The sequence below is a fragment of the Trichomycterus rosablanca genome, chromosome 8 (genome assembly GCF_030014385.1).
Source record: "Trichomycterus rosablanca isolate fTriRos1 chromosome 8, fTriRos1.hap1, whole genome shotgun sequence".
In the NCBI taxonomy this organism is placed as follows: Eukaryota; Metazoa; Chordata; class Actinopteri; order Siluriformes; family Trichomycteridae; genus Trichomycterus; species Trichomycterus rosablanca.
This window is the reverse complement of record NC_085995.1, coordinates 31,055,734-31,081,806: the sequence shown is the minus strand read 5'-3', so window position 1 is coordinate 31,081,806 and position 26,073 is coordinate 31,055,734. Positions and strand designations below refer to the sequence as shown.

Here is a 26,073-nt window from a genome sequence, read left to right as displayed (position 1 = left end):
TCAAACATACTTACGCTTCAGACATTGTGACTTTTCAGGTCTGAAAAAGACATAATGTGTGATTAATCAGTGTAATTCATTTCTAAAGCTCATTGTTCTAAAACATTCTACTATTTTTACAAGGCAGAACATTGTTTGGTTTGTGTGTACGTCATTAATTGGCTCTCACAAAGACAAATAACCTTTAAACAATTAATTTCAATTTCAATGAATTGTGGATGATATGTTTACTTTTTACCCTATAAATCATAGAAACATTTGACAAATGTGACCAGGTGTGTTCAAACCAGCACAAGACTCTACCTCATAAACAAATTCAATAAGCAGTGAAAACATACCTGATCTGTGCAGGAAAGCTCCAAGAGAATGAGCAGTGTGTAACAATGCCAGTTCAGCTGGGCATTACAATCAAGTTTTATGGCGTCAATGGCCTTCTGTGAGTGGCTCACTAAAATAGACTAGACCCTTCAAGCTCCCTTTACTTAGACACATTCTTTACTTTGTCACAACCTAGGTCAACCTCCATCCACTGTGAGCCTACAAGGGGGAGAGGTGTTGGCTGAGGTCTGACAAGGTGAACATGACGACCAGTTTATTACAATGACCACAAATAAATCTATAAATAATAATATGAATGTAATAAAAACTAGAAATCATGTATGATAAGAGCTCTGTTGTTTATTGTACTCCAGAACAAACAGTATCCATTCAAATATTTACAGTTTTTATTATTTCATAGCATCTGATCAAAGGTGGAATACATATACTTGAGGCGAAATTATGAAAATGCCACAGAACTTCTTTAGATGGCTTTAGATGTTTTTGCTCGTCTCTATTTAAAAAAAAAACAAATTTTTGGTCATCAAAATTTCAATAAACATTTAATTTAATTGTTAACATACACCACAACACACAATACCACAATCTGAATAAAATCTTTACTGCATGAAAAATAAATACATGGAAATCTCTCACAAAAAGTAGCCGTTAGATTAATATGCAGAATTTAGATTTTCTTCAGTTTCCACAAGGGTGTCATCTTGTTTTGTTTATCTATTGATTCCACAGCTTTGATGTACCTTCTTATTGACCAGCATTAAAGAGCTTTTTCCTGCCCTCCATACCAGACATGGCCTCGACATTCTTACGCCAGTCAGTCACCTCCTCTTTCTGTGTAAAAGAAATTCATTATGAGTAGTCTTTACTTCATAAAATCATTAAAGAAATACCACAAAGATTAAACCTAACTCATTATGGTTTTAAATAAACTGAAATAAAAGGTGAGGATTAGCTGTTACATTCATGTTTAGAGTTAGCATGCTTTGGTTTGTGTACATGAATGCTTACTTGATGCATTTAATGCTTAATGCTTCTAGACTTTATTAATTAAACTATGCCACTGAAAGCAGTTGCAAATGATATTTTGAAGTGTGTGCTACCAAATATTAAGTTAAAAGTGCCAATAATTTTGTCCAGTCTATTTCTAAAAGATCAGATTTGATCTTTTTAAAAGAAATAAACATGTAAATACCAAAGCAGTTGTAATTGCAGCAATTTTCTGGCAAAAGTGGTGCATTTTCAGAAATAAATGCAGGAAGGCCACTAGAGAAGACCACTACAAATCATTCTCCAAATCATCTGCATGTCAAAACCATGCCAAAAAAAATCGACAAGGAAAGTTTAGAGTGAGGAGAAGAATACGAAGTGTCAGCTTCCATCTTTAACATTTATAACAAGGTCAGTCAGCAGACATTGGGAACAACCGGCTAAATCCAGGCAGAGGGTGAAAACGACTCTCTACTGATCAGGATCACCAGCAACTCATGAATTCAAATTTTCACACATTGTTCATGAGAACAGAAAATTACCCTAGTCTCACGATAACACACTAGCAGGGTATGTGTTCCTAAATGAAGGCTTGTAAGTTTTTAATCCCAACAACACTGCTGCACCTGATGCACATTAACACCAGTACTATGTCATTACCATGTTAGTGTGATTGCAATGCTGAGAATGATCCACCACCCAACCATTATCTGGTAAGTGAGGCTTCCCATGGGGCTTCCCTTTTGATAAATTGGGTACAGGGGTGAGAAAGTGTTCAGATCAACAGATGGGCTACAGTCAGTAATAGTATACCACAGAGTGCATCTGTTTGGTAAGTGTAGTTTATAAAATAATCATTAAATTACATAAGATTACATTCATGACAGGACAGATACTGTATTTACAGGTTCTACGTGATTTATCAGTTAAAGATTAAGCTCAACCACCGTCAGGGTCAATCTTATTTCTCCCATTTACCAGCCAGAGGAAACCCACACAGACACGAGAAGAACTTGCAAGTTCCACATAGAAGGGACCTGGACAATTCCACCTGAAAATTTAATCCAGGACCTTCTTTCTGTGAGGTGACAGTGCTACCCACCAAGCCATATTGTATTAAGGTAATTGCACACACTCACACAGTGTTAGAATGATCTTTTATGGTTATGTACATGAAAAAGGACTAAGTCCTTGTAATAGCATTGTAAAGAAATCTACCTTTTCTTCCTCTTTCTTGACTGTCTTTAGGTTAGCTTTAAAGTCTGCCTTTGCTGTCATTTTGGATTCAGTCAGGGCTCCCAGCTTATCATCAGCGGATTTCTTTACCCTCTTCAGTTTGGTTCTGTTCATGGAGCCTTTCAGCTCGCAGATCTTCTGTGTCAGGGACTGGATCTACAGCAGAAGAGCAATTGTAATACTAAATAACTGATTACATAATTTTAGTGTAAAAATAAATTATTTAGTTCAATGAAATCACCTTTATTTGTCATATATACATAAAGTATATACATGTACAGAACAATGGAATGTTGTTTTTTTCTTCGGATATGCCAGCTAGTTTGGAGGCTAGGGTATGAATGCAGGGTCAGCAACTGTCTGGCATCCCTAGAGCTGAGACGGTTAGGGGCCCAACAGTGGCTGCTTAGCAAAGCCGGGATTCTAACCAAAATCTGACTTATAGCCCAAAGCTCTACCCACTAGAATAGAATGGAATGCCTTTATTTGTTAAATATACATATGTACAGTACAATGAAATTCTTTTTCCGAGCTTGTTTGGCATCTGGGGTCAGAGAGCAGGGTCAGCCATTATACGGCACCCCGGAGTTGGCAGCGTTAAGGGTCCCACACTGGCTGCATGGCAGATTCTTCTGATTGCTAGCCCAAAGCTCTACCCACTAGGCTACCACTGTCGCGTAACAACAGAAGCAATTGAACAAGTTGGACAGTGTAATTGCTTAGGTGTATGTTAAGTTGACTTATGAATCATTTACAATATTGATTAATGATTTATGACCATACTACACAGTCGAGTCACATTATTATGACCATATCAGACTTTCAACAGCAGCAGCATGTAGCTCATGAAGGGAGTCGTGTTTTGTGAGCTGGCTTGGTGGGTATATAAGATGTGCGATAGGCTGTCTGCATATATATCCCTCGTTGCTGTCATGGGTAAAAGTACCATGGGTAAAACTGTATTCCCTGGGGTGGATGGGATCTTCCAGCAAGACAATGCGACATGTCACATGGCTAGAAATGTCCGACATTGGTTGGAAGAGCATAACCAAGACTTCCAAGTACTACCATGGCCGCCTAATTTGTACTGAATTAAGCATCTGTGGGACCACCTCGATCGTTGTGTTCGCTCTATGGATCCTCCCCCACGCACCCTCCAGCAGCTGTAGGATGCACTGCAGTCAGCATGGCTCCAGATACCTGTGACAACCTACCAGGAGTTTATTAAGTTACTCCCAGCCTGTCTAGCTGCTGTCCGTGCTGCACACAGCGGTTACTCTGGATATTAGCTGGTGGAAATAATAATGTGACTCAACTGTGTATGTGCTTACTGAAGAAGCAGCATGTTTTTAATCAGGTTATATGTTCTACCAACTATTTTTTTCATACTTAGAGCAACTGATTGTTTTAAAGTAAACAGAAAAAAACAGATACATGTGGTAGCTTAATAAGTAGGATGCTGGATTATTTATTGGGAGTTTGCTGGTTCACCCTGGCCCCGCCTGGTTCCCTGAACTATCACTTCACTGGCATTACCAAATTGTACTATATTTTTGGTAATCCAATATTAAAAATGTTTATACTATGTTTAGCCATACTCATATAGCACAAGTTTGATATGCAGATATGAAGACAAGATAGCATACCTCCTTTTCATTTTTGACCACTTTTGCTTCAAGATCATATCGTGCCTCATCAACAGTGTCAATCTTACGGTGCAGGTCTTTGCAGAGCTCCTGTAAAAGATTTTAGTCTTAAAAAACAACCTAAAACTTTATCTTGTGTTGTGTAGGTGTATTGTGTGTATAGCGATTACCTGCAGCTCCTGTAAAGACAAACCGGAGAGTTTGAGAGGAGGAACTCTTTCCTCTAGAGTATTTTGTCTCTCACGCTTGTTTTGCTCTTTCTCAGCCACCAGCATAGATGTGGCATTCTTCATCAGCTTGCCCTGTTATAGAAATGTTCAGTTGTAAAATTAGGCCACCACACTAACAAAGCTCAAGTACACTTAGCTTAGCCCAATTAGTTATCACTATATCTATATTCGGTGTAGTTTTTGTGCCTCCCCAAATTCTTCCGTTTGTGCATGTCACACTTATATGTTTCAGATAATCAAACTACTAGATACAGATAACTCGAATAAACACAAAATACTTTTTGAAATGCTTTTATTTATCAAAGGAAAAATGCTGTTCAGTACTACCTGGCCCTGTATAAAAAGTAATTGCACCCTTAACAAGTAAAACAGCCAGTTAACCAAAGTTAATAATTGGGTTCAGTTTTACCAGCCACACTCAGGCTTAATTCCTGCCAGATCTGTTGAATCTAAACATCACTGCAGTAGAAACTGGCAATGCACAGTTGTGTTATGCTACACCACAATGATCTGAAGCACACAAGCAAGTCCACCTCTGAATGACTCAAAAGAAACAAAATTAAAGTTTTGGATTGGCTCAATCAAAATTCCTGGTTTGAATTCCATTGAGATGGCCTCCAATGTAACTACATTAAAATTAAAACTTGGAAATGAGACAGGAATACATCTGATACAGGGTGCCAATCCAACACAAGACTAGACATACGTAAACAGTTACTTATTATCTTCTGGTCAGCACTGTATTGAATTAAAGTAGACATTTACTTTGCAGTTAATGTGACTTTTGTGTTGCAGTTAACTACTGCTGGAATCCAGGTTTTGAATCCCCAGCAGTGTTATCTGCAGGTCAGGCTTCTAAATACAAAAATGATTGTCTATGTCTAAGTGGAGGGGTTAGGCTGCATAAGGGGTCCTTATGCCTGTCTGGGTGTGATATTTCATTATGCCCAGTGATTCCATGGAAGCCGGAAACCGAAACCCTGACCACAACAAAGCAGTGGTGAAACATGAAAACCACCACCTCACATTTTATTTTATGACTGCTTAACTTTTTTAATTGACTGTTTTAATCAGTTTTATTTAACAAATTGGTACTTTTCTAAAAATATTATGTCAAAAATAAAAAAGGCAACACTGACCCTGATGTACTGTAGAACAAAACTGTATTGCAGTCTGAATTGTATTACAGAATACATTTGTTCCCAAATGTGTATGAATATATAGTATGATATAGTACAGTACAATCATAACAGTTAATATGTATGCATCTACATACTTATTTTTTTCTTTCAACTGCATACATAGTTTTCATGCTGGATGCTCTTCCTGATACAACCTCCTATTTCTATCCGGGACTGGGACTGGCTCTAAGAGCACACTGATGTGTGCGCCTCCCAGTGACTAGGCTGTTTCAGCCCCCCAGACATTAACCAATCCTGCCCATGCAGATTCCCAACCGGCCAATGGCACAGCCAATGGCACAGTAAAAAAATAAGCCTTACTAAGCCCTCTGTATGTAAATAGACTAAAATAAGTATACTTTTACGAGTAGGTCTTACTTTTAGGAGTAGCCGGCGTGAGGCTGAATACTTGCTCTTTTTCTAAGAGAAAAAAAAACAAGAAATACATTTTGACCAAATGTGAGTGAATTTTAATAACAATAATGTTGTTTTTAGAATGTAGTGTTATACAAGTGTAAATGACGTAAAAGGTTCAAACGTACCGGTCTGTTTCATTAGGTAAAAAATGCAGAAAAAAAGTACAAGGTTTAATTTAACAAGAAACCTGTATTTTAAAAGTATTACATATAATATAATAAATATTATATTTACAAATATAAATAATAACTTTCAGAAATTAAAAAACAATTATCTTACCCCTCAGACATGGCTGTTGTTCTTTATGTGCCCTTTTTAAAAAAGGAAACAAATTAATATAAGCTTTATAAATAAGTCATTATTAATTAGTGACAACACCAGTTTGTCAACCAGCCAATTAGGTCAAAGCAGCAACATGAACAGATCACTCAGAGAAAGTAAAATTGCTGCTTCTAATGTCTGAATTGATGGGAAACACTGTTACTTCGGTCATTTGGTCAAGATTTTTAAAAGGCCACAACAAAAAGCAGTTTCTAGGTGTATGCATATTACAATCTGAATATAGATCAGCAGTGCGGTTCACAATGTTCTGAGTCCAGTTCTGCAGGTTTGTTAATGTTGTATCATGCATTTTTGATTGTAAGCCGGGAGGTGCTGTGAATGTTGCTGGCTGACTATATTTGAACATTGCTTCCGTTCCTATCTCAGTCCCACAAACACAAGCAGCTGCAGCTTTGATGTTTGAGGTTGGTGACCATAAACTTTTTGGCAATGAGTACTGATGATAAAGGCAATCAGATGGTATTTCTCTACTCTTTTGTGCTTGCATTCTCATCAGTGAACAGTGTGATGTGGCTACTCAAATGTACGACTGGAGACCTCTGTGAACTATTGCTAGATTTTAGATTATTTTTTTCTCAAAGCAAATGTCCCTTGCAGACATAGAACCATGTTTACTTCCATAAAATCATTTAGTGGTTGAACCTTCCACAAGTTTTTTGATGGTTTCTAAAGATGGTTCTCCAATCATTTCCATGTGTAGGTTGGTTAGTAAGATGATTATTTGTCTAACAATTATTTGTAAGACTGTGTTTATTATATCACTCTTACAATTATTCCTAAGACTGTAGTCATTATAGCCTAACTGATTTGCCAAACTGAATGAATTTAAAGCCATACTGTAACAACAACCACAGCAATAATAGTAATAAAGGTAATGTTGACTTGTTGTCACTGTCTTTAGAATAATGCATACATACATACAGTACATACATACATAGAATTATGTATGTATGAATAGGACAGAATAATGATTAGAGAAAATAAACAAGAGGCAAGGTAAAACCAATATTAGCACTTTTGTGATATTATGAATATTTTTAGGTTTAACCTCTTTAACTGTTGGCTAAATATGTTGTTGTTTTGTAGAGAAATATTGGTTTTATTTATGGCATTTAGCAGATGCTTTTATCCAAAAAGAATACAATTTGAGCAATTGAAGGTTAAGTGCCTTGCCCAATGGCTCAACACTGGCAACTCGGAGGCATTGGGGCTTGACCCGCTGAGCTACCACTGCCCTAGTACTTGCGAAAGTGTTCTTGGTTTATGTTAACTATTATTACCCTGGATCCCTGACCTCATAAGAAATTCTCTACATGTTTAGAAACCAGATCACTGCACAAACAATAAGTGACATTTATTATCTCCCCATAATAAAATTGGAGCTAATAAAGGAGCCAGAACACTAAAGGCCTGGAGGTGACAACTTAAGGTTTTGTAGTTGACACCTCTACACAACAGCACTGGGTTCGAGGTCACATGTTTGAGTGAACAATGTGCTAAAGTATCTAGTTTCACTGCTCCACTTTGCAATGCTGAACAGCACCAGTAAATCAGCTCTAGTATTTTATAACACACCAAGGTTAGTGTGAGCAACCTGTAACTCAAATACCTTTGGATCCTTCTAAATCCCTTCTGATCTTATAAGGACCATACAAGCAATTTTGAATAAATGAAAGTAAATATTAAATTACAATAAATCAGCCACAAATAAAATACACAGCTAGTTTTAACATTAAAGATCATTTAATTTAATAGTTCTGACTCAAACCTACCTTGAACAAGATGTGGACGAGAGAGGAAGAGCAGTGTGCCGAGGCTGGAGAAGAAAAGTCACTTTATTATTTTTGATGGTTGATTTAGGGTTGGAACCCCTTTCGTGAATGGCTCACTAAAATAGATCTCTTGTTACGCCTCTTTGCTTTGACATGTGCGTTAGCATAAACCAGTGCCCTTCACGAATGCCATTTAGCTTGGCATTTATATTGGACTTGAATAAAGAACACACATAAGGGAACAATAATCATTCATAGTTTTGATTTATGCATCACGTGGAACAAAAATCTAATGAATCACATCATTTACAAAAAAATAAAAACAGCGCTGTGTAAAACAAACTGTACTAAATTATTGTAACACATACATAAATGTAATCCTTTGTTTTTGTTATTTTTTAAAATAATCTCGTTTATAATAAAATAATGTTCTTGTAAATACTAAGTAATTAAGAGACATCTGTTATGGCCAATCATGCCCATGTTAGAAGACCATAAAAGCTAAATCTATTTAGCTGCTGTATGTTTGGCAGCACATTAGAAAATAGGTTGAGGGCAGACTATAAATCATGCCTGTTCACTCAGGTATTAACAGCATGGTTCAACTTCTAATCTGATCCTAATGTTTCCTAAACAAAAATGCCATAAAATACTGTAACAGTGATAAAGGAAGCATGATATTTTAGCTTTAGAGTGTTGGCGTTCTTTACGATTCATGACATTAAATAATCAGACTACAAGAAAACGGCAAAACTTACAAGCTAGTTTATTAGGTTAGATGATTTGTTGGCCTACTAACTTGGCTAGTGATGAACAAATTGCTGCATCCCAAAATACATACTACAGAGTAAGACAACAATAATAAAAAAAAAGGCTATTTAGAGGACATTTCTTCTACACTCTCAGGCAGCCCACCCAACCCCAAAACACCAGACTTCTACAGTATTTGAACACCTGACATAGGAGCTTGTTAGACATCCCAACAAAAGGAAAACAGCCACTCTTTTCAGAAGGCAAAAAAGCATGTGTATGACTGGGCACTGATGTTGGTCAAGAAAGCCTAAATTGATGTTTCAGTTCATTACAAAGCTGTTTAGTGGAACTGAGGTCAGGGCTCTGTGCAGGGCAAAGGCGTTACCTTAAACCAAGATTTTAGTGTTTATTATTTCAGCCATTTATTGTTTTAGTTATTTTCCACAATTTTATTGTTCATCCCCAACAAAATGTAATAGACTATGTGAACACATATATACACCGATCAGCCATAACATTAAAACCACCTCCTTGTTTCTACACACATTGTCCATTTTATCAGCTCCACTTACCATATAGAAGCACTTTGTAGTTCTACAATTACTGACTGTAGTTTATCTGTTTCTCTGCATGTTTCTCTGCTTTGTTAGCCCCCTTTCATGCTGTTCTTCAATGGTCAGGACTTTCCCAGGACCACAACAGAGCAGGTATAATTTAGGTGGTGGATCATTCTCAGCACTGCAGTGACACTGACATGGTGGTGGTGTGTTAGTGTGTGTTGTGCTGTTATGAGTGGATAAGACACAGCAGCGCTGATGGAGTTTCTAAACACCTCACTGTCACTCCTGGACTGAGAATAGTCCACCAACCTAAAATATCCAGCCAACAGCATCCCGTGGGCAGCGTCCTGTGACCACTGATGGTTTCGAAAATGACCAACTCAAACAGCAGCAACAGATGAGCGATCGTCTCTGACTTTACATCTACAAGGTGGACCAACCAGGTAGGAATGTCTAATAGAGTGGACAGTGAGTGGACACGGTATTTAAACACTCCAGCAGTGCTGCTGTGTCTGATCCTCTTATACCAGCACAACACACACTAACACACCACCACCATGTAGTTGTCACTGCAGTGCTGAGAATGATCCACCACCTAAATTATACCTGCTCTGTGGTGGTCCATTGAAGAACAGGGTGAAAGCAGGCTAAAAAAGTATGTAGAGAAACAGATGGACCAGACTGTAGTGCCTATTAAGCAGTTTTTTGTTTTTTTGCAGCGTTCAGAAAACAGCCACTATGGTCTTTACCACCACTTGCTTTTATCTTGTTAGATTTGGAATGCAATGACATCCCTATAACAGAAATATAAATCTACGCAAATGCATTGTTTATACCCATTCATACCTATTCTTTCAATTTGCGTTGAAACGCGAAGGGTCGTGAAGCTTTTTGTCGCCCTCTAGTGTGTGTAAAAAGAACCTCAGGTCAGCAAAAAATATCCCGTTAAAAAAAAGTTATATATATATATATAAAATTAAATATTAAAATATTATTCTTCGAATAACAGTCCAATAGCTTATATTCTAACTTATTTACTTTTAAAGAGCTCATTTCTGAGATATTGGGTTACATTATTGTGATGCTGAATAACAAGCACTACATTGTAACTTCAAAATATCAGTAACGTCCTTGGTGCAGAATTTGGGGGTTCCTTTTTGCATCTATGAGGTTGTACAGTTTGGAGCGGAAGGCGGCTGCTCCGAGAAGATATTTCTCCTCCACCGTCTTTATCATGTTCTCCTCATTTCAACAGTTCATATGATGCTGGGGATACAAGTAAAAGTTAAAGTCAAATAAAAACCAAGGTTATATTTATTCTGCAAGTTATTCACAACTTTAATTAAACATAGGAAACGCATTCAGGCCTTCACCTCAAGTTAGATAACAGGACTTACAGCTAGCATAAACTTTCCTTGGAAAGGAACAGACTAAAATGTGTTGTTGAAAATTGACCAAAAAATACAGAGCTACCGTTGTTTCTTATATAAAACACAAAACATATGCCCAATATAGCTTAATGAATGGCAAATATGAGTTAATATAGAGATAAAATAATTCACCTCAAACGACCGGCTGTCGACAGTTGACCGTTAAACCGAAAAAAGCCACGCGCAGCTCTCAGAACGTTTTCCTCTGGACCAGCAGCGGCAGTGAATCAACCTCTGAGCCACAAAGAACCGAGTCATGAACCGAAACCTTTATGCCGCCGGACCAAATCTGCCAAACTAAGGTGACTCTGTCAAGCGGATCCGATTCGGAGTCGCTTGCTGTCTGAGCATCGTGTCGATGAGCTCATGAGCATCAAGTTGTCTTTATATTCTTAAAGCACATAAAGGATGGACAAAAGAAGGCTGTACAAGCGATAGGCAGGTAAAAGCATCATGAAAACTTAAAAAACGATGACTAGTAGCTTTTTATGTTGTCCATTAAAAAAAGAAAACACATTAATAAAGTATTTTCAATGTAAAAAACTATTTTATTTCACATTATTGTGTAAATTCAATGAAAATTCCATTATACTTACAAAGACAGTATTAGTATCAAAAAGTAATTAATCAGTTAAAAACACACGTACGTTATTATTATTATTATTAATAATAATAATAATAATAATAATATAATCATAAAAAGTTTTGCTCTAAGCCATACAATGCGGTTGATGAAAATAATGAAATAACAAATGATTATAAACATTTACCAAAATATTTTTCATTTTAAACAGGCGTTGCAAATATCATACGATTCATAATTCATTTATGTATAATATTTTATGTATTTTCTAATGTTTTATGTAGATATTTTAAATTAATTAAGCGCACAATTTTAGTTCATCAAGTATGCTATGCGCAAAACCTGCGTACTGCCGTCCAAACACTGAAAACAGTGCACAACACACAGTACCGTTAGTGCGCACTCTGTAGTAGCTAGTAGACGGTTTGAAACGACGTGGCCTTTAATCAAAAACCGACCACTAGTTGGGTCAAAGTTCATTTCCTCTGTTTAGCTTGCCAGCTCGTGTGCATGTTAGGCTATTACCTGTGTAGTTTATTTTAAATACAATATTTGTGAAGTTATACCTATCGCAATACTGTTGGACCTGAGCTTCCTTTCCTTGTAAGTAAATGAGTCACTGTAATTACAGTTAATTGTGGACTACCTAACATGCATAGGGATTATAAAGTTGTTTAATTGCTCTTGTAAACTTCTATTTAAAAGAAAACTGTTTGACCAACATGATTAGCATTATACATGCAGTTTGTATTCACCAAAGTCGAAGTTAACTGTAAAAAATGTAGTAAATGAGTGCTTTTTATAAAGGAGACTTTACATTATTGAAGCATGCCATGTATTGTGCAATATAGGCTACATGACACACTACACAAAATGCATTGCACTGTTTAGGTTTGCAAAATCTATTGCAGCCAAGATTATTATTATTATGTTTATATTAGGGCTGTCAAACGATTAAAATTTTTTATCGCGATTAATCTCAGAATTTTACATAGTTAATCGCGATTAATCGCATTAAAAAAAATCTGTGTAAATGTTATAGAAAACAAGGATTTTAAGTGAAATGTTACAATTAAAATGGTGAACATATTTATGCTAAATGTACTGATGTTAAAAACTGCTGGGACAAGAGAAAACTGTAAGGGAGTTTTATTTACTCACATATTAGGCAGTAATACTATCTAGCAGAGACCCTTGACTTCGTATATATGTCAGATGCGTAGTTATTGTAACAGACTTTTCTGTGGTTGTATCGTGACGATGGTTTGATGGACGTTTCTACACGAAGTGAGTGTGTTTTCACTAGGGATGCATCGATACCATTTTTTCCCAACCGAGTACGAGTACATGTATTTTTGTACTCGCCGATACCTATTTAGAATGATGCAATCTGGAGCATTATGGAATAGAGTAGTTTTTAGTGTAAAAAAGTGCAGTGGAACAGTTGCTTGCCATCACTAATTGTAAAAAAAAAAAAAACACCGCACAGACATTATTGAGAAAGCTTCTGACAAGCTAACGTAAACGTTCATTAATAAACGCACGTAATTAACGTTGTGCACCATCCATCATACATGCGATGCGATTCTGCTGATTGAAATATTTACTTTAAAAAGATAATACAGTCCGATCCCATCTGAGCCGATTCTATCAGCACGTTCGTGGTTCACCTCGGTAAATCGTAAACGACTCTGAGTCGACTCCCGCTCTGTGGTAATAACCAGTATAATTAAGCCTGAGCTTTATAAGGTAAGCGAGTCACACAAAATGTTCTGTAGTATTTGGTGTTTATTTACAACCGCATCATTCATTATAACAGTAAACACGGAGAGATGACTGAGAAAAGAAACTTACGCTGCGCTTACAATGAATCGATTCTTGAATCACTTGTATCGACACTGTGAACAGAGAATTGAACACAAACAGCGGTCGCTGCTTTTGTAACCGGTTTATCTTCGCTGTTAGCTCTATTTTTAAGGGTTTTTTTTGTCAAACGGAACTAAATAACATTAAACGTGCGTGTGAGCGTGGTCAGTGAGAATAATTCAATCTGTCTCCCGTGGGTGAAAAATGAATTGCTTTAGTTTTAGAAGTGAAAAAATCTCGTAATGTAATTAGTGCGTTAACGGCACTATTTTTTTTAATCTCGTTAAATTGAGATTGCGTTAATGCGTTATTATCGCGTTAACTTCGACAGCCCTAGTTTATATATTTATTTACCTTTATCAAGAAAAGACAACTTTTTTTAATGAAGAAAAAAACGTTAATTCATAAATTATGAGTTATTTTGACAATGTGGCACAGCAGATATAGTATCACCCACACAATGGGACCCATTAGAATTTCATTCCTTTGTTGCTATTAGTTTCCTCTATCTACTGCATCTTTTAACCCTACTAGAACATGGCATTAGATTGATTGGCAGCTTTAAATTGCTCTTAGATGTCAGGGGGTATAAAGTTATAGGCACATGTCTTCCTATAAGGTTAAACACTTTGTGAAGATAAATAAACAAATATCTTAATTTGCACACAGTCCTTTGTTAAATTGTAAAAAAGAGTTATGATTGTTGTGTGAGTGGCTCATTTATTTTTGCTATTTGCAAATTTTTTTTAGTGAGATTGCTTTAAATTTAAAATGCTGGGGAAGCTGTCATCCACAGTGCAGCGCTTCGTTTCAACCTCTTGCAGATCAGGTAAAGCCTACCTTTAGTGCATATTCGAACAATAAATTATTCTACATTCTATCAGATGCTTCAAAAAGATGTGATTTATCTTTAAACTTTTTTTGGCAGAGGGACTGTTTAAAATCCACCCTACTGTGATTAAGGCAATATCTGAGCGCCAGCCTGTTTTGGCTCTGGAGAGCACCATCATCACACATGGCATGCCATACCCCCAGAACTTGAGGTGGACAAGGAAACATTTTTGCTTCTATTTTTAGTGGACTTTCCAGACAGCCTGTGTTCTGTCAATTCCAAAAAATAGGACATTAGGAAAATGTAAATAAAACTCTTTTTAACCTGTATTTAATTGAAAACAGAAAGATATTAAATGTTTTAACAACACATATTTTGTATATATTTATATGGCCATATTAAATCTGATAGTATGTGGTTTGATGTGATAATACTCATTACAGAAACGTGCTGTATTTAATGCACTTCTGAGGGATCAAAGTTCACAGGCATTTACACTGGTTTTTGTCCTTGCCCTTTATGCACAGATCAAACTGTTGTACTATTTTCTCACATTGTTTTTGTGGTGGCGAATCTTGAACAATCCTTGTTTTTTGTTATAGTTATTTTTATATAAATTAGCATGTATTTACAAAAAGTAAATAAAGCTGATGTTTAACATCTCTTCCTTGTTCTGTTTTCAATTAAATACATGCAAAAGATAGTTCACCCCCACCAAACCTATTAAATCATGTCACTGTGGACCACTGTTTATCCAAAGGGCACAAATATGCTGGAACGGGGATCACAAAGTTGGAAGCATATAATATTTTATAAAATTGATTTTATACACCTGTTAGCAATTGCTGTGGCTGAAACATCAGAAATTAATAATTATTAGGGCTGTTTACATACCTTTGGACAAACAATATATGGAAATATATGGAAGCTTCAGCTACAATAATTGCGAAAAGGTGTAATAAATCAATTGTATAAAATAAATTATATGCTTCCAACTTTGCAGCAACAGTTTAGGGAATGTTCCAGCATGACTGTTCCTGTGCACAAAGCAATCTCTACAAAAGCATGAGTGTGGTTTAAGTGTGGATTAATTAAACTCCAGTGGCCTGCACAGAGCCCCGACCTCAGTTTTACTGAACAGATTTGGAATGAACTGGAACAATAATTGAAACTTTCTTGACCAACATCAGTGACCAGCCGATCAAATTCTTTTGACTGAAAGGCCACAAATTCCAATATACATACTTCAAAGTGTTGTAAGAAGCCTTCTCAGAAGTGTGGCTGTTGTTATAGCTGAAAAGATCACATATACAAAAAAGAGAGGTCACTGACTTAGGGCAATGTAAAAATCTTAAAGTTTTAGCATCCCTGTAATCAAAAATAGCCTGAATGTTTTTTAAATAACTTTAGTTTTAACATAAGTTAAAAGTTGTACAATTAACACAGATTGAACATGTAGGACAATATTTAAGGTTCAGACTTGACAATGTTTCAAAATTACTTAAACTTAACTAATCACCACTGATTCAAAGTGACTTGAAAGTTTCAAAACTAAGACGATGCAAAATAAATCAATTAAATTGAAAGTTTTTTGATTATTGTAAACATTTAAACTAGTTTATAATATTCCTCAGGGACAGTGGTACCTGAGTGCCTCACTGCTGTCAGTTGGAAGGTTGAGGGTCAGAATACTGGTCCTTCCAAGCAGCCACTGTTGGGCCTTCTAGAAAGACCCCTAACCCTTGTTGCTCCGGGGACTTCAAACATGTTGGAATATTCAAAGAGAGGAATTTCATTATTCTAAATGTTTATATGTGTACAAGACAGTACAGGCATTCTTTTATATTCAGTTTGTTAGTGGAACAGCAAATCTTGTTAAATAATTCAAGCGTTGGTCTCTTTAATTTTCATCCTGTTTGTAGCACAGCCAGAGAGGTGGAGGATATTGTAAGAGCAGAGGGGGCAACTCCAGCAACAGTGGGCATTCTGGAGGGAACAGTACACGTAGGTTTATCCTCAGATGAGCTTGAGTTTCTTGCCCGCAGTGAATCGACCCATAAGGTGTCCAGGAGAGACCTGCCTTATGTTATTAGCAAGGTAAAAATTTCATTTAATTCATTTTACATTTCCTTCTTGTTGATTGTAATGGGTAAATATGGATAACTTATGTAAGTGATTGAATCAGTAGGGTTTGTCTGGAGGAACCACTGTGTCAGGTACAATGATCGCAGCCCATAAAGCTGGAATTCCTATTTTTGTTACTGGAGGTATTGGTGGAGTACACAGGGATGGAGAAAATAGTAAGTAACCCTGAGTATCATTTAAATGTACTATCAAGTGGACTAAGCATTTTATTAATAAGTACTTAGTAATTTTGATGAACACTATATGGCCAAAAATGTGGACAACCTTGCTAATTATTTAGTTTAGCTGTTTTAGCCACACCTATTGCTAACAGTTAAACAAGTATAATATCTACTACATGCTAACTTGGGCGGCATGGTGACTCACAACAAGAAGGTCCTGACTTTGATTCCCAGGTGGAGTGGTCCAGGTCTACTTGTTCTATCATGAAGTGTAAAACATGATGTTAAAATGCTAATAATACAACATGACTGTGGCCCTCTGCCCAAGGTACACTCTCCCTATTGTCTATTTGTATGTAATTGCTGTCTGTGATGCCCTATACACTTGTTGTCTGTGATGCTTTGTGCAATGAAAATTGTAAGTGTCTTTGGGTTCTTGAAAAGCGCTATACAAAAGTAAAGTACACAAAGACATAGTTTTATGATTTTGGAGTGAAATATGCAGTGGCTTGCAGGGAGCCCTGACCTTGTCTCCACTAAATCTCTTTGGGATGAATTGGAACATCAATTGTAAACCAGACATTCTCACCAGTCTAACCTCATCAATGCTCTTTTGAATGAACAGGCAAAGATGGGGTGCAACTTCGTACTAGTTTTTAAAATAGGATGTCCAACAAGATGTCCACATACTTTTGGTCATACAGTGTACATTTGTTTTATGAGATGTTTAGATCAGTTGTAGTAATCAGATAAATAATAGATTAATTAAATGTTCCTTGCAGCCTTGGACATTAGTGCAGACCTAACTGAATTGGGCCGCACTCCCATCGCTGTGGTGTCCGCTGGCATTAAGTCCATCCTGGACATTGGACGCACCCTGGAGTTCCTGGTGAGTGGTTAAGCATCATTACAAACATATTTTTACAATTGTATTTTACAAAATACATATCTTTTTAGTGCATTGTTATATCTGGGACAATTAGACATGCATATATTGCAATGAGCAACAAGTTTTTATTATTTGAAAAAATCCAATTTAGAGGCCACATTTAAATGCATCATTTGCAAACCAATTAGAAAATCTTAATTTAATGTTGAAGGTGTGTCTCTGTTTTGCTTGTCACAGTTGCTTGAAGAATGAATTGAAATTAATGTTAGCCGCTTGTCATTTTGTCGACTGCTAGTTGGGTTAGGCAGCGTGTAAGGTTGTTTTTAATAGATACTGATGACTATATTTAAAGGAAAGGTGTCTTACCTGGCATCTAATACATAACCAGTGAGAACTAACCTCAACTATTTACTCTTATTTACTCTCATTTTGTCACATAGCTTTGTTAAAGTAAAAATTTTCTGTTTAAAATTAGAATACTGAGATAAAACAAACATTCAATGCTATATTCCTAGGAAACTCAGGGAGTGTGTGTAGCCACATATGGAGAGTCAAAGAGTTTCCCAGCCTTCTTCTCTCGTCAGAGTGGATACACTTCTCCCTACCATGTGACCAATGCTAAAGAAGCAGCTGACCTTATTGGTAAAATAACCATCATTATCTTACTAAATTTTGCCAAATAATTTTGGTATAATGCCAGCTTTTGGTTGCTTAACCTCTAGATAATTTGGTCTGAATGGACATAGTTGTTTTTAATTTTACAGCAGGTACACTCTCTCTGGGTCTGCAGAGTGGTCTCCTTCTTGCTGTGCCCATTCCAGAGGAACATGCTGCTGCTGGACAGCAGATAGAGGAAGCTATACAGGCTGCTGTAACAGAGGCCAGGTATTGCATGCAGCAATTTAAGTGTTTTTATGAACAAACATAAATGCTTAAATGAGGACCTTCAAGGTTTATTAGTACTGTTGATAATATATTACATATTAATGTATTAATTAACATTACATATTTTGTTTAATCAAAAGTGTCACTTCTGCCTTTTGTTTTGTTTTTGTCCTTTTCTTGACCAAATGTATAATCATTATGATAATCTCAGTCAAAAGTGCTAATAATATTTATAGTATTTTAATGTGTCAGTAGTCAATACAGAGCTTCTTCAGATGGTTTTATGATTACAGCTTGGCCTTCTTTATTCCATTTAACTAATTGTCCATGTTTTATTGATGGTGCTAAATGTACCTTTGGATTCAAAGGCTGATTGGCTTGGGAAATCACACCATGCACTTAACAATTCTTTTAAAATGACAGTCTGAATTAAACCAAAAATGATTATGAATTAAATTAATTTGACTTTGTAAGGAATTATAGTTTTAAATGTGATGCATACAGCTACTTGAGTTTCAACAGAATGAACACAGCTGTGGAGTACGTAGGTAGATAACCAAAAAACAGATGCAGGTTATATTCTGAATCAGTTGCACTGGTCTGATGTGGACATGGGAAGGCCAGTAGTTCAGTCTCAAAATAACAAAGAGACTGAATAGGCATCTCAGTCCTGTAGTATGTACAGAAGCTGAGGGACCTGCTTGTAATGACCTGGACCCAGAAACCCCTGGAGTCATTTAGCTGTGTTGTTTCTTGGTGGGTCAAAACTCTTTTGACAACATATTAGGTTTTTTAGGTGGTCCTAATGTTTGGCTCATTGTTGTAGCACTGAGAGAGAATTGGTTTTACTTAAAGTATTACTAAAAATATTTATTCTTCTATTTTCACCAGCATATTCTTTACATTTACAGACAGAAAGGAATCAGTGGAAGAGATGTTACCCCCTTCATCCTACAGAGAGTCAATGAGCTTACTAAAGGACAGTCGCTCAGAGCCAGTACTCATCAAACTCTGTTGATCAATTACATACAATACATTTTAATTACTTACTTTTATGTTATTCTCACGATTCTTATGACCATGTCTTTATCCTAGATATTGCTTTGATACATAATAATGCCAAGGTTGGCAGTCAGATTGCTTGTGCCCTTTCGGAACACATGAAAAAATGTGAGGATTATCCCAAAGGAGGCAGAAGGACTCAGGAAATGAAGAACCAAAATCTAAAACATAAAACTGTATGTATTATTCAAAGCAAATTCACAGATAAAATGTTGGTTTCTTAAACTCATTGCTGCTTTGTATTCTGGGCAAACCTAACCCAAAGTGTTTTTCTGTAAAATGTGTTTTCCTACAGATCGTTATTGGAGGTGTCAATGTTGACTTTATTGCCAAAGGAACAACAAAGGAGTTTGTGGTATAGTATATTAAAGACATTTCATTGCATTACACACATCACAGCAAAACACAACATTAAAAATAGTTTACACAACCTGTCTGTGTGTTTAAGTTTGGACAGACAAACCCAGGAAGTGTCTGCCAGTCCTTTGGAGGAGTGGGTCGTAACATTGCAGGTGAATAACCTTGTTGATTTAAACATTTTCAGTCATGGCTTAAAATACTGGTATTTCTGCACTTCTCCCAGAAACTGCTTTGAGTTTTTTTTGTTTACTTTGGAACAACACAAAAATAAGCTGAGGAGAGTCAAATCTGATATAATTCCACACAGACCTTAAGAAATTAACTGGACCAAAATTACTGGCACTTTCTCAAAATTGTAGGAATTTCATTTAAGTTTGCCACTCTAATTAATTTCATCCAGGTGGATTTATTTATAAGTTACATGTTATTTAGAGTTTGGATTACCTTAAAGGAGTAAATGTTACTTATTTTATGGATTAAATTATCTATTTTTTTCTGTTTGTAATTTTTTTCAGACTGTTTAAGCAGGTTGGACCACAACATTTTGTTCATCTCAGCCATTGGAACCGATTCTCACAGTGAAGCTGTGCTCAACTACTGTAAGCACATGGTAAGCACTGTAAACCGCTCTATGAACTCCTGCTACTTACAGCTAACAAAGAATACAGTTGAAACAACTGGTGGTTAAAGGCTCAAGTGTCCAACAGTGCCAGCTTGATAGTGGCGAGGCTTGAACCCTTCACCTTGTAATCAGTAATCTAGTACTTTAACTGTTGAGCCACATCACTTGCTAGGAAAATACACACAGTGTAACATTAACTGTTAAATTCAGTTCAGTTCTATATAACTGTACTCTGCATTGATTAGGACACTGGTGCAGTTGCAAGACTGCAGGTTCAGAGAACAGCCACCTACTGTGCTGTTATTACAGAGAGTGGCGAGCTGAGTCTTGGGCTGGGTGACATGGACATCCACCAACAAATCACAGAGAAGTATGTAAGTGCTTTATGATCCATTCAATTATTAGTAGTAGTATTATTAGAAGAATGCCTTTTATTTGTCATATATAAATAAAAAGCATTCAATAGATTTTTTTCTTTTTGTTGTGTTTTACGTCCCAGCTTTTTTGGAAATATGGTTTGTAATTATAATTATAAATCAATTCACCTATTAATATTCTTATACTAAAAATGAAAGTATAGGATCATTCTGAACATGTTGTCAGTAATGACTAAAACTGTAATGCACTAAGATACCTGAGTCACACATAATGCTGTATTCAATAAGTAAAGATTAAAACTGAATGAAGAACATTTTTGAACCTTTCAGGATTATTATGTTGGGTGGATTTCTTATGTATTTATTAGTATTTATAAAACAATTTGCAAAATATTACCTTTAAGAAAAAAAAAACATTAAATAAATGTGAATAAATTATGTTTTACAATGCTGACACAATATGTCATAACTGGTGTTGGTCCATGTTTGTATGTGTTTGTATGAAATTTGTGTTCCATTTCTGTTCTTGTGTTCTTGTGTCTCTTCTGTACTCTGTTCTACATTTTTCTATTCTTAGTATATGAAAAAGTGATAACATAGGCATATTCTTTATGGTAGTCACTCATACACTTCACATGTGGATAAGGGTCAGAATAAAAAATGCAGAAGTATTTATTTAATTGTCAGTGGGAACATATCAGGACAGAATTAAGGAGATAATTGTAAATGTTGTTTAGGTTTCCAAGTATGAGGAAAAACTGTCGTCTGCATCACTTGTGGTTCTTGATGGCAACGTTCCTGTTTCTACTATTGACTATGTATGCAGTCTTGCCAAGAAATCTTCAGTCCCAGGTACATCGCAGCTCTAAGCACATTGCCACAGCTACACATCTTCCAGCTGTGCGTCATTTGTGTGTGTGTGTGTGTGTGTGTGTGTGTGTGTGTGTGTGTGTGTGTGTGTGTGTGTGTGTTTCAGTGTGGTATGAACCCACTGATGCTGATAAGGCATGTAAACCGTTCCTGTCAGACAGCTGGAAGGCTCTCACTCACACATCTCCTAACCTGGCTGAGCTATGCACCATGAACCGGACACTCTGTCTGCCTACACCAGAGGGTACAAACGGACCTACTCACAAACACAATCAAATACAAAACGCTGGATGATTTATTTAGTGTTATTAGAAATATATTATCCAGATTAGATGATTTAGTGTTAAAGTTTTAACTAATTGACTGTTTCTGTGTGTACTTAAAAATTGGTCACTGGTATTGTAAAATGAAAAATATTTCGTCTATCACTATAAAAAAGGGCCATGCCTGGTAATGTACATATTGATATTTCGTTGATACAGTTAAAGTTTACATACACTTTGGTTACAGTCATTAAAACTCATATTCATCCCCTTCAAAAATTCCTTGTCAACAAACTCTAGTTTTTGCAAGTTGTTTAAAATTTTTGCTTTGTACATGAAATGTTTAGAAACAGATAATTTATAATTCACTATTTCAAAATTCCAGTGGGTCAGACGTTTACATACACCAAGTTGATTGTATCTTTAAATAACTTGGAACATTCCAGAGATATCATGGCTTTGAAAGCTTCTAGTAGGCTGACGTTATTTGAGGTAAGACCTGCGGCAGTATTTCAAGGCCTAACTTCAAGGCCTGTTTGCATCCTTGCTAAAATAAATTAGCCAAGACATCTGAAAAGGAATTGTGGACCTGCACAAGTCTGGTACTTTTTTGGAGTAGTTTTCAAATGCCTGATGGTACCACATTCATCTAAACATTTTAAATCAATACAAGAACAACATCAAATGACCTTGTGAAGATGCTGAAGGGAACAGGCACAAAAGTATCTGCCTCGTCACAGCAAGAAAGAAGCCACTGCCCCAAAACCACCATAACAAAGCCAGGTTACAATTTGCAACTGCACATGGGCACAAAGATCTTACTTTCTGGAGAAATGTCCTCTGGACTGATTAAACAAAAGTGGAACTGTTTGGTCCCTGCAGCATCATATTGTGGGGGTGTTTTGCTGCAGGAGGAACTAGTGCACTTAAAAGTTATTTGTAGATATTAAAGCACTATCTCAAAGGTTTAGATTCCCTTGCCAGATGGCAAGGGTTTCTCTATAAAGAAAGTGTCCTTTCTTTATAGAGTTTACATGCTCTTCCTGTATCTGCATGAATGTTATTGGGTAGAGATTAAAATATTCTAATGTTTATGCAAGTACATTTTTATTTGTGGACATTTTTATAGTGTCATTTTTGCAACTTTTGCATTTATGCAACTGGTCCCAATTATAGCCTACTAAAAACCTATGTGAATATCACACGTAAAATGTTGTTGTTTTTTTTTCATAATAAGTCATAGCCTAAAAATAAGGCTGTCGATTACAGCTGTGTACTTTATTTTCAGTGCTGCCGAGCTCACTGGTGGAAGTATTGAGCTGTGCAGCAGCTCTTTCTCGCCCCCTGCTGGAGTACCTGCAATGTGTAGTAGTAACACTGGGTGCACTGGGAGTGCTGGTATGTGGAGAGCATCAGGCTGGAACAGTGGGCCTACAGCCCAGAAAACACAAAAGGGTATAAAACATTTCCTTATAAAACTTTGTAAAGACTTAATCTCAAGTTCAGTAACAAGTCATAATGCAGTCAGTAGTATATACTAATGGGTCTAAAGGTGTAATACACAGCAAGGCTGAAGCCATGAATTGAACATGGGGGGGTCAGATCTAGTGGGGGGAAGGAGGGTTCCTAAAGTCTAAAACATTACTGCCCTATAAACAACTGATGGGAACACTGATGGATCCTAAAATTAAGTAAAGCTAGTCAGTGGCACATTTTTATTTAATAAATATTGTAAGCATATCTGAATGTTGGGATGGGCGTATCCACCTCAATATATATTGTGATTACGGCCTTGGTGTGCAGACCCCTAGATCTTTGTGACATCCAGTGGGTTTATGATTTTTAGAAGTATTCAAATTATGTCACTTGAAGGAATGTTTGTTTTTCAGCAAGACTGTGACCAATGGAGTGGTACAATTTTTAAACTGCTGGACACAAACCTCTCTCAAACTAATTCGGCAAAGCAGAAAATAGGCTGAAATTGCCAAAAACACTGACATCTGCCAAAGATGGCAGTGGTAGGTCAGTGGTTGGAATGCTGAACAATTAGAAATTCACTGGTTTAAACCCTGCCACTGGCAATATGCAACTGCTGGACCCCTGAGCAAGGCTCTTAACCCTTAAATGCTCAAACTGTGTTGGGTCACAACTGTAAGTCGCTTTGGATAAAAGTGTCTGCCATGAATGTAAACATAAGCGGAGATCGGAGAAAATGACTCTTTTCAGAGCTTATGTTGAGTAAGGATATAAAGGGATCCACATCCTCCTGTATAAAAACATCATCTTAAAAAATTTTATCTTCTTTTCCACCTTATTTGGATTAGTGACGGTGTTTGACATTGAACTTGAAGTGATGAATCTTGTGTAACCTGTATGAATGTAACCAAAGTGTAAAACATGACCTAAAAATCTTAACAATGTTGCTTTTTGAAATGGGCACTAAAAGTATGTTCTTGTGCAGAGAGGTAGACTGTGTGCTGTGTACTACCCTGCCCTCCCAGTATGCCCTGAGGAAACAGTTAACGTCTCTGGAGCTGGGGACAGGTATCACCCTATACCTTCTGCTTTTCCAACTTGATTTGTTCTTGTGCTCCAACCTTCCTTTTCTGTCTCTTAGCCTGGCAGGTGGAATGATGGCAGGAATCCTGCAGGGAAAGGACACAGATACCTGTGTGAGAATGGGCCTCTTGGCTGCTCGTCTGTCTTTGTTCTCTCCTCACCCCATCTCTCCAGCTCTGACTGCAGATGCCATCTGTCCAGAGAGGGCTTATACTCAGCCCTGGCCTAAGCCAACATGCATGTGGATGGAGTCTTGATACAATGGATACAAATGTGATATGTCATGGGATCCCACTAGTCCATGATTTAGGTTTTAGTTCAATAAAGTCATATCTTTATACTTGAATTACCAGAAGTCGTGTGATTTTTGTTGGTTAAATGTTAATAAATGGAATACTGCAGCATTTTTAGCATAAACCCTGTCCTCTGCATGTGTAGTGTACAATTATTACAAAATTACACATTTCAAGTAATATAAAGAGAATAAAAACATTGTTGAGCACAACTATATAGCTATATTGAAATTGAAATGGCAGTTGTTGAATTTCAGCAATAAAAATATAAAATCTCCCTATACATTCCAAAGATTCAAAAAGTATACAGACCCCTTGTTTTTTTGACACGTTATTCATTTGACTTTAAAAAAATATAATTTACATTTTATATTCATTAATCTACTCTTAATCACTCATAATTAATAAGGTGAAAACATAGCATGGATGAAAATGTGGCAGCATCATGCTACTCAAATTTTTTTTGAAAAACTAAAACATTTCCACTTTGCATGTGTGATTAAGTAAGGCTTAATGGATAAAATGCCATTTATATGCCATTTTTAAACCCACAACACAAGTCAAAAGGCCTAAAAAATTTATCTTATCTTATCTTATGGTATCTATGCACAATTAGACCCGTCACAATTTCTTTGCTAAGAAATATACTAGTACACAGTTTTATCACAAAGTTTTACCAACTGCCCTAGAAACTGTGTTTAGATTTCCATTATAAGTAAGCAAATAAGGTATTGTCGTATTGTTTGTTAAGGTACTAAGGTACTATTTTTTACAAATACAAAAAATGTTTGGTTTTCAGGCTCAAATCTAGGCAGCCTGACACATGTTTACATGGTCCAGATCAGTAATAGGCTTATATATGTTGGACCACACTGTGTCTGGCACTCACCTGAAGGATTTTACAGTGTGTTCTTAGATCAATTACTTTTCACCTGGTTTGAAAATAAATAAATGAATAAATAAATAAATTCAGAGGGAACCTCTTAACTTGGGAGAATTAAAGATAAACCACATTCTGCAAAAGCAAAATGTTTTTACTATATGATTTTTTAAACCTAATCCTTCTTTATCCTCAGAAACAAAAGACATTCTGTGTAAATTAAAAGTGGATATGTATTTGTCACTGTTGTCGAGATAAATGTCTGCAAACTGTCTTTATTCCTCAATGTTCTTTAACAAGACTATGCACTTATTTGGTCGTGCAGGTTTTTTACAACTGTTGCTGTAGAGCTGTTGTAGGTTTTCTGTAAACACTACAAGTCTTTCAAGCAGCATGTCAGACCGTTAGTTTTGCATTTATCGAAACGAACAATGAGGACTGCAGGTCGGCTTTGATTGAGACCTTTTGTATTGCTTATGTGTGGTTACATTAGCTTACAGTTACGAACACGTGCGCGCCATCAGTATACATCA

At 36.4% G+C, this 26,073-nt stretch overlaps 2 protein-coding genes across 8 annotated transcripts; one reads left to right on the top strand and one right to left on the bottom strand.

The window, feature by feature from the left end:
- Positions 1-675: 675 nt before the first annotated feature.
- Positions 676-11,103, bottom strand: LOC134319505 (troponin I, slow skeletal muscle-like). 5 transcript variants are annotated; one of them, XM_063000714.1, is made up of 11 exons: positions 11,026-11,103; positions 10,502-10,729; positions 10,310-10,364; positions 8,151-8,194; positions 6,316-6,347; positions 5,998-6,039; positions 4,379-4,510; positions 4,209-4,298; positions 2,545-2,718; positions 1,080-1,170; positions 676-832 (listed from the first exon to the last, which is right to left on the bottom strand). In XM_063000714.1, the coding sequence occupies exons 7-10, from the start codon at positions 4,499-4,501 to the stop codon at positions 1,084-1,086; spliced, it is 474 nt and encodes a 157-aa protein (XP_062856784.1). In that variant the 5' UTR covers positions 4,502-4,510; positions 5,998-6,039; positions 6,316-6,347; positions 8,151-8,194; positions 10,310-10,364; positions 10,502-10,729; positions 11,026-11,103; the 3' UTR covers positions 676-832; positions 1,080-1,083. The 5 variants fall into 5 exon arrangements, with proteins under 5 accessions (XP_062856784.1, XP_062856785.1, XP_062856786.1 ...); XM_063000715.1 differs by having other exon boundaries at positions 10,536-10,729; XM_063000716.1 differs by lacking the exons at positions 6,316-6,347; positions 8,151-8,194.
- Positions 11,104-11,978: 875 nt separating this feature from the next.
- zgc:136858 (uncharacterized protein LOC678543 homolog) lies at positions 11,979-24,713 on the top strand. Of its 3 annotated transcripts, none has more exons than XM_063000039.1 (19): positions 11,979-12,079; positions 14,093-14,171; positions 14,271-14,385; positions 16,097-16,271; positions 16,363-16,474; positions 17,263-17,369; positions 17,885-18,011; positions 18,134-18,254; positions 19,166-19,251; positions 19,350-19,492; positions 19,612-19,671; positions 19,765-19,828; positions 20,192-20,286; positions 20,544-20,672; positions 21,413-21,527; positions 21,652-21,789; positions 23,097-23,263; positions 24,270-24,352; positions 24,426-24,713. In XM_063000039.1, the coding sequence occupies exons 2-19, from the start codon at positions 14,114-14,116 to the stop codon at positions 24,622-24,624; spliced, it is 2,094 nt and encodes a 697-aa protein (XP_062856109.1). In that variant the 5' UTR covers positions 11,979-12,079; positions 14,093-14,113; the 3' UTR covers positions 24,625-24,713. The 3 variants fall into 3 exon arrangements, with proteins under 3 accessions (XP_062856109.1, XP_062856108.1, XP_062856110.1); XM_063000038.1 differs by having other exon boundaries at positions 18,116-18,254; XM_063000040.1 differs by lacking the exons at positions 11,979-12,079; positions 14,093-14,171; positions 14,271-14,385 and having other exon boundaries at positions 16,190-16,271; positions 16,360-16,474; positions 18,116-18,254.
- The last annotated feature ends 1,360 nt before the right edge of the window (positions 24,714-26,073 follow it).

Excerpts from the sequence above, each read along its gene's own strand:
- LOC134319505 (XM_063000714.1), bottom strand. The coding sequence starts at position 4,501 with ATGAAGAATGCCACATCTATGCTGGTGGCTGAGAAAGAGCAAAACAAG. Across the intron at positions 2,719-4,208 it reads TGGTCAAAAATGAAAAGGAG|ATCCAGTCCCTGACACAGAA; the intron begins GTATGCTATCTT and ends CTTCTGCTGTAG. Across the intron at positions 1,171-2,544 it reads TCAAGAAAGAGGAAGAAAAG|AAAGAGGAGGTGACTGACTG; the intron begins GTAGATTTCTTT and ends TCTTTTACACAG.
- zgc:136858 (XM_063000038.1), top strand. The coding sequence starts at position 14,114 with ATGCTGGGGAAGCTGTCATCCACAGTGCAGCGCTTCGTTTCAACCTCT. Across the intron at positions 14,172-14,270 it reads TTCAACCTCTTGCAGATCAG|AGGGACTGTTTAAAATCCAC; the intron begins GTAAAGCCTACC and ends TTTTTTTGGCAG. Across the intron at positions 17,370-17,884 it reads GACGCACCCTGGAGTTCCTG|GAAACTCAGGGAGTGTGTGT; the intron begins GTGAGTGGTTAA and ends CTATATTCCTAG.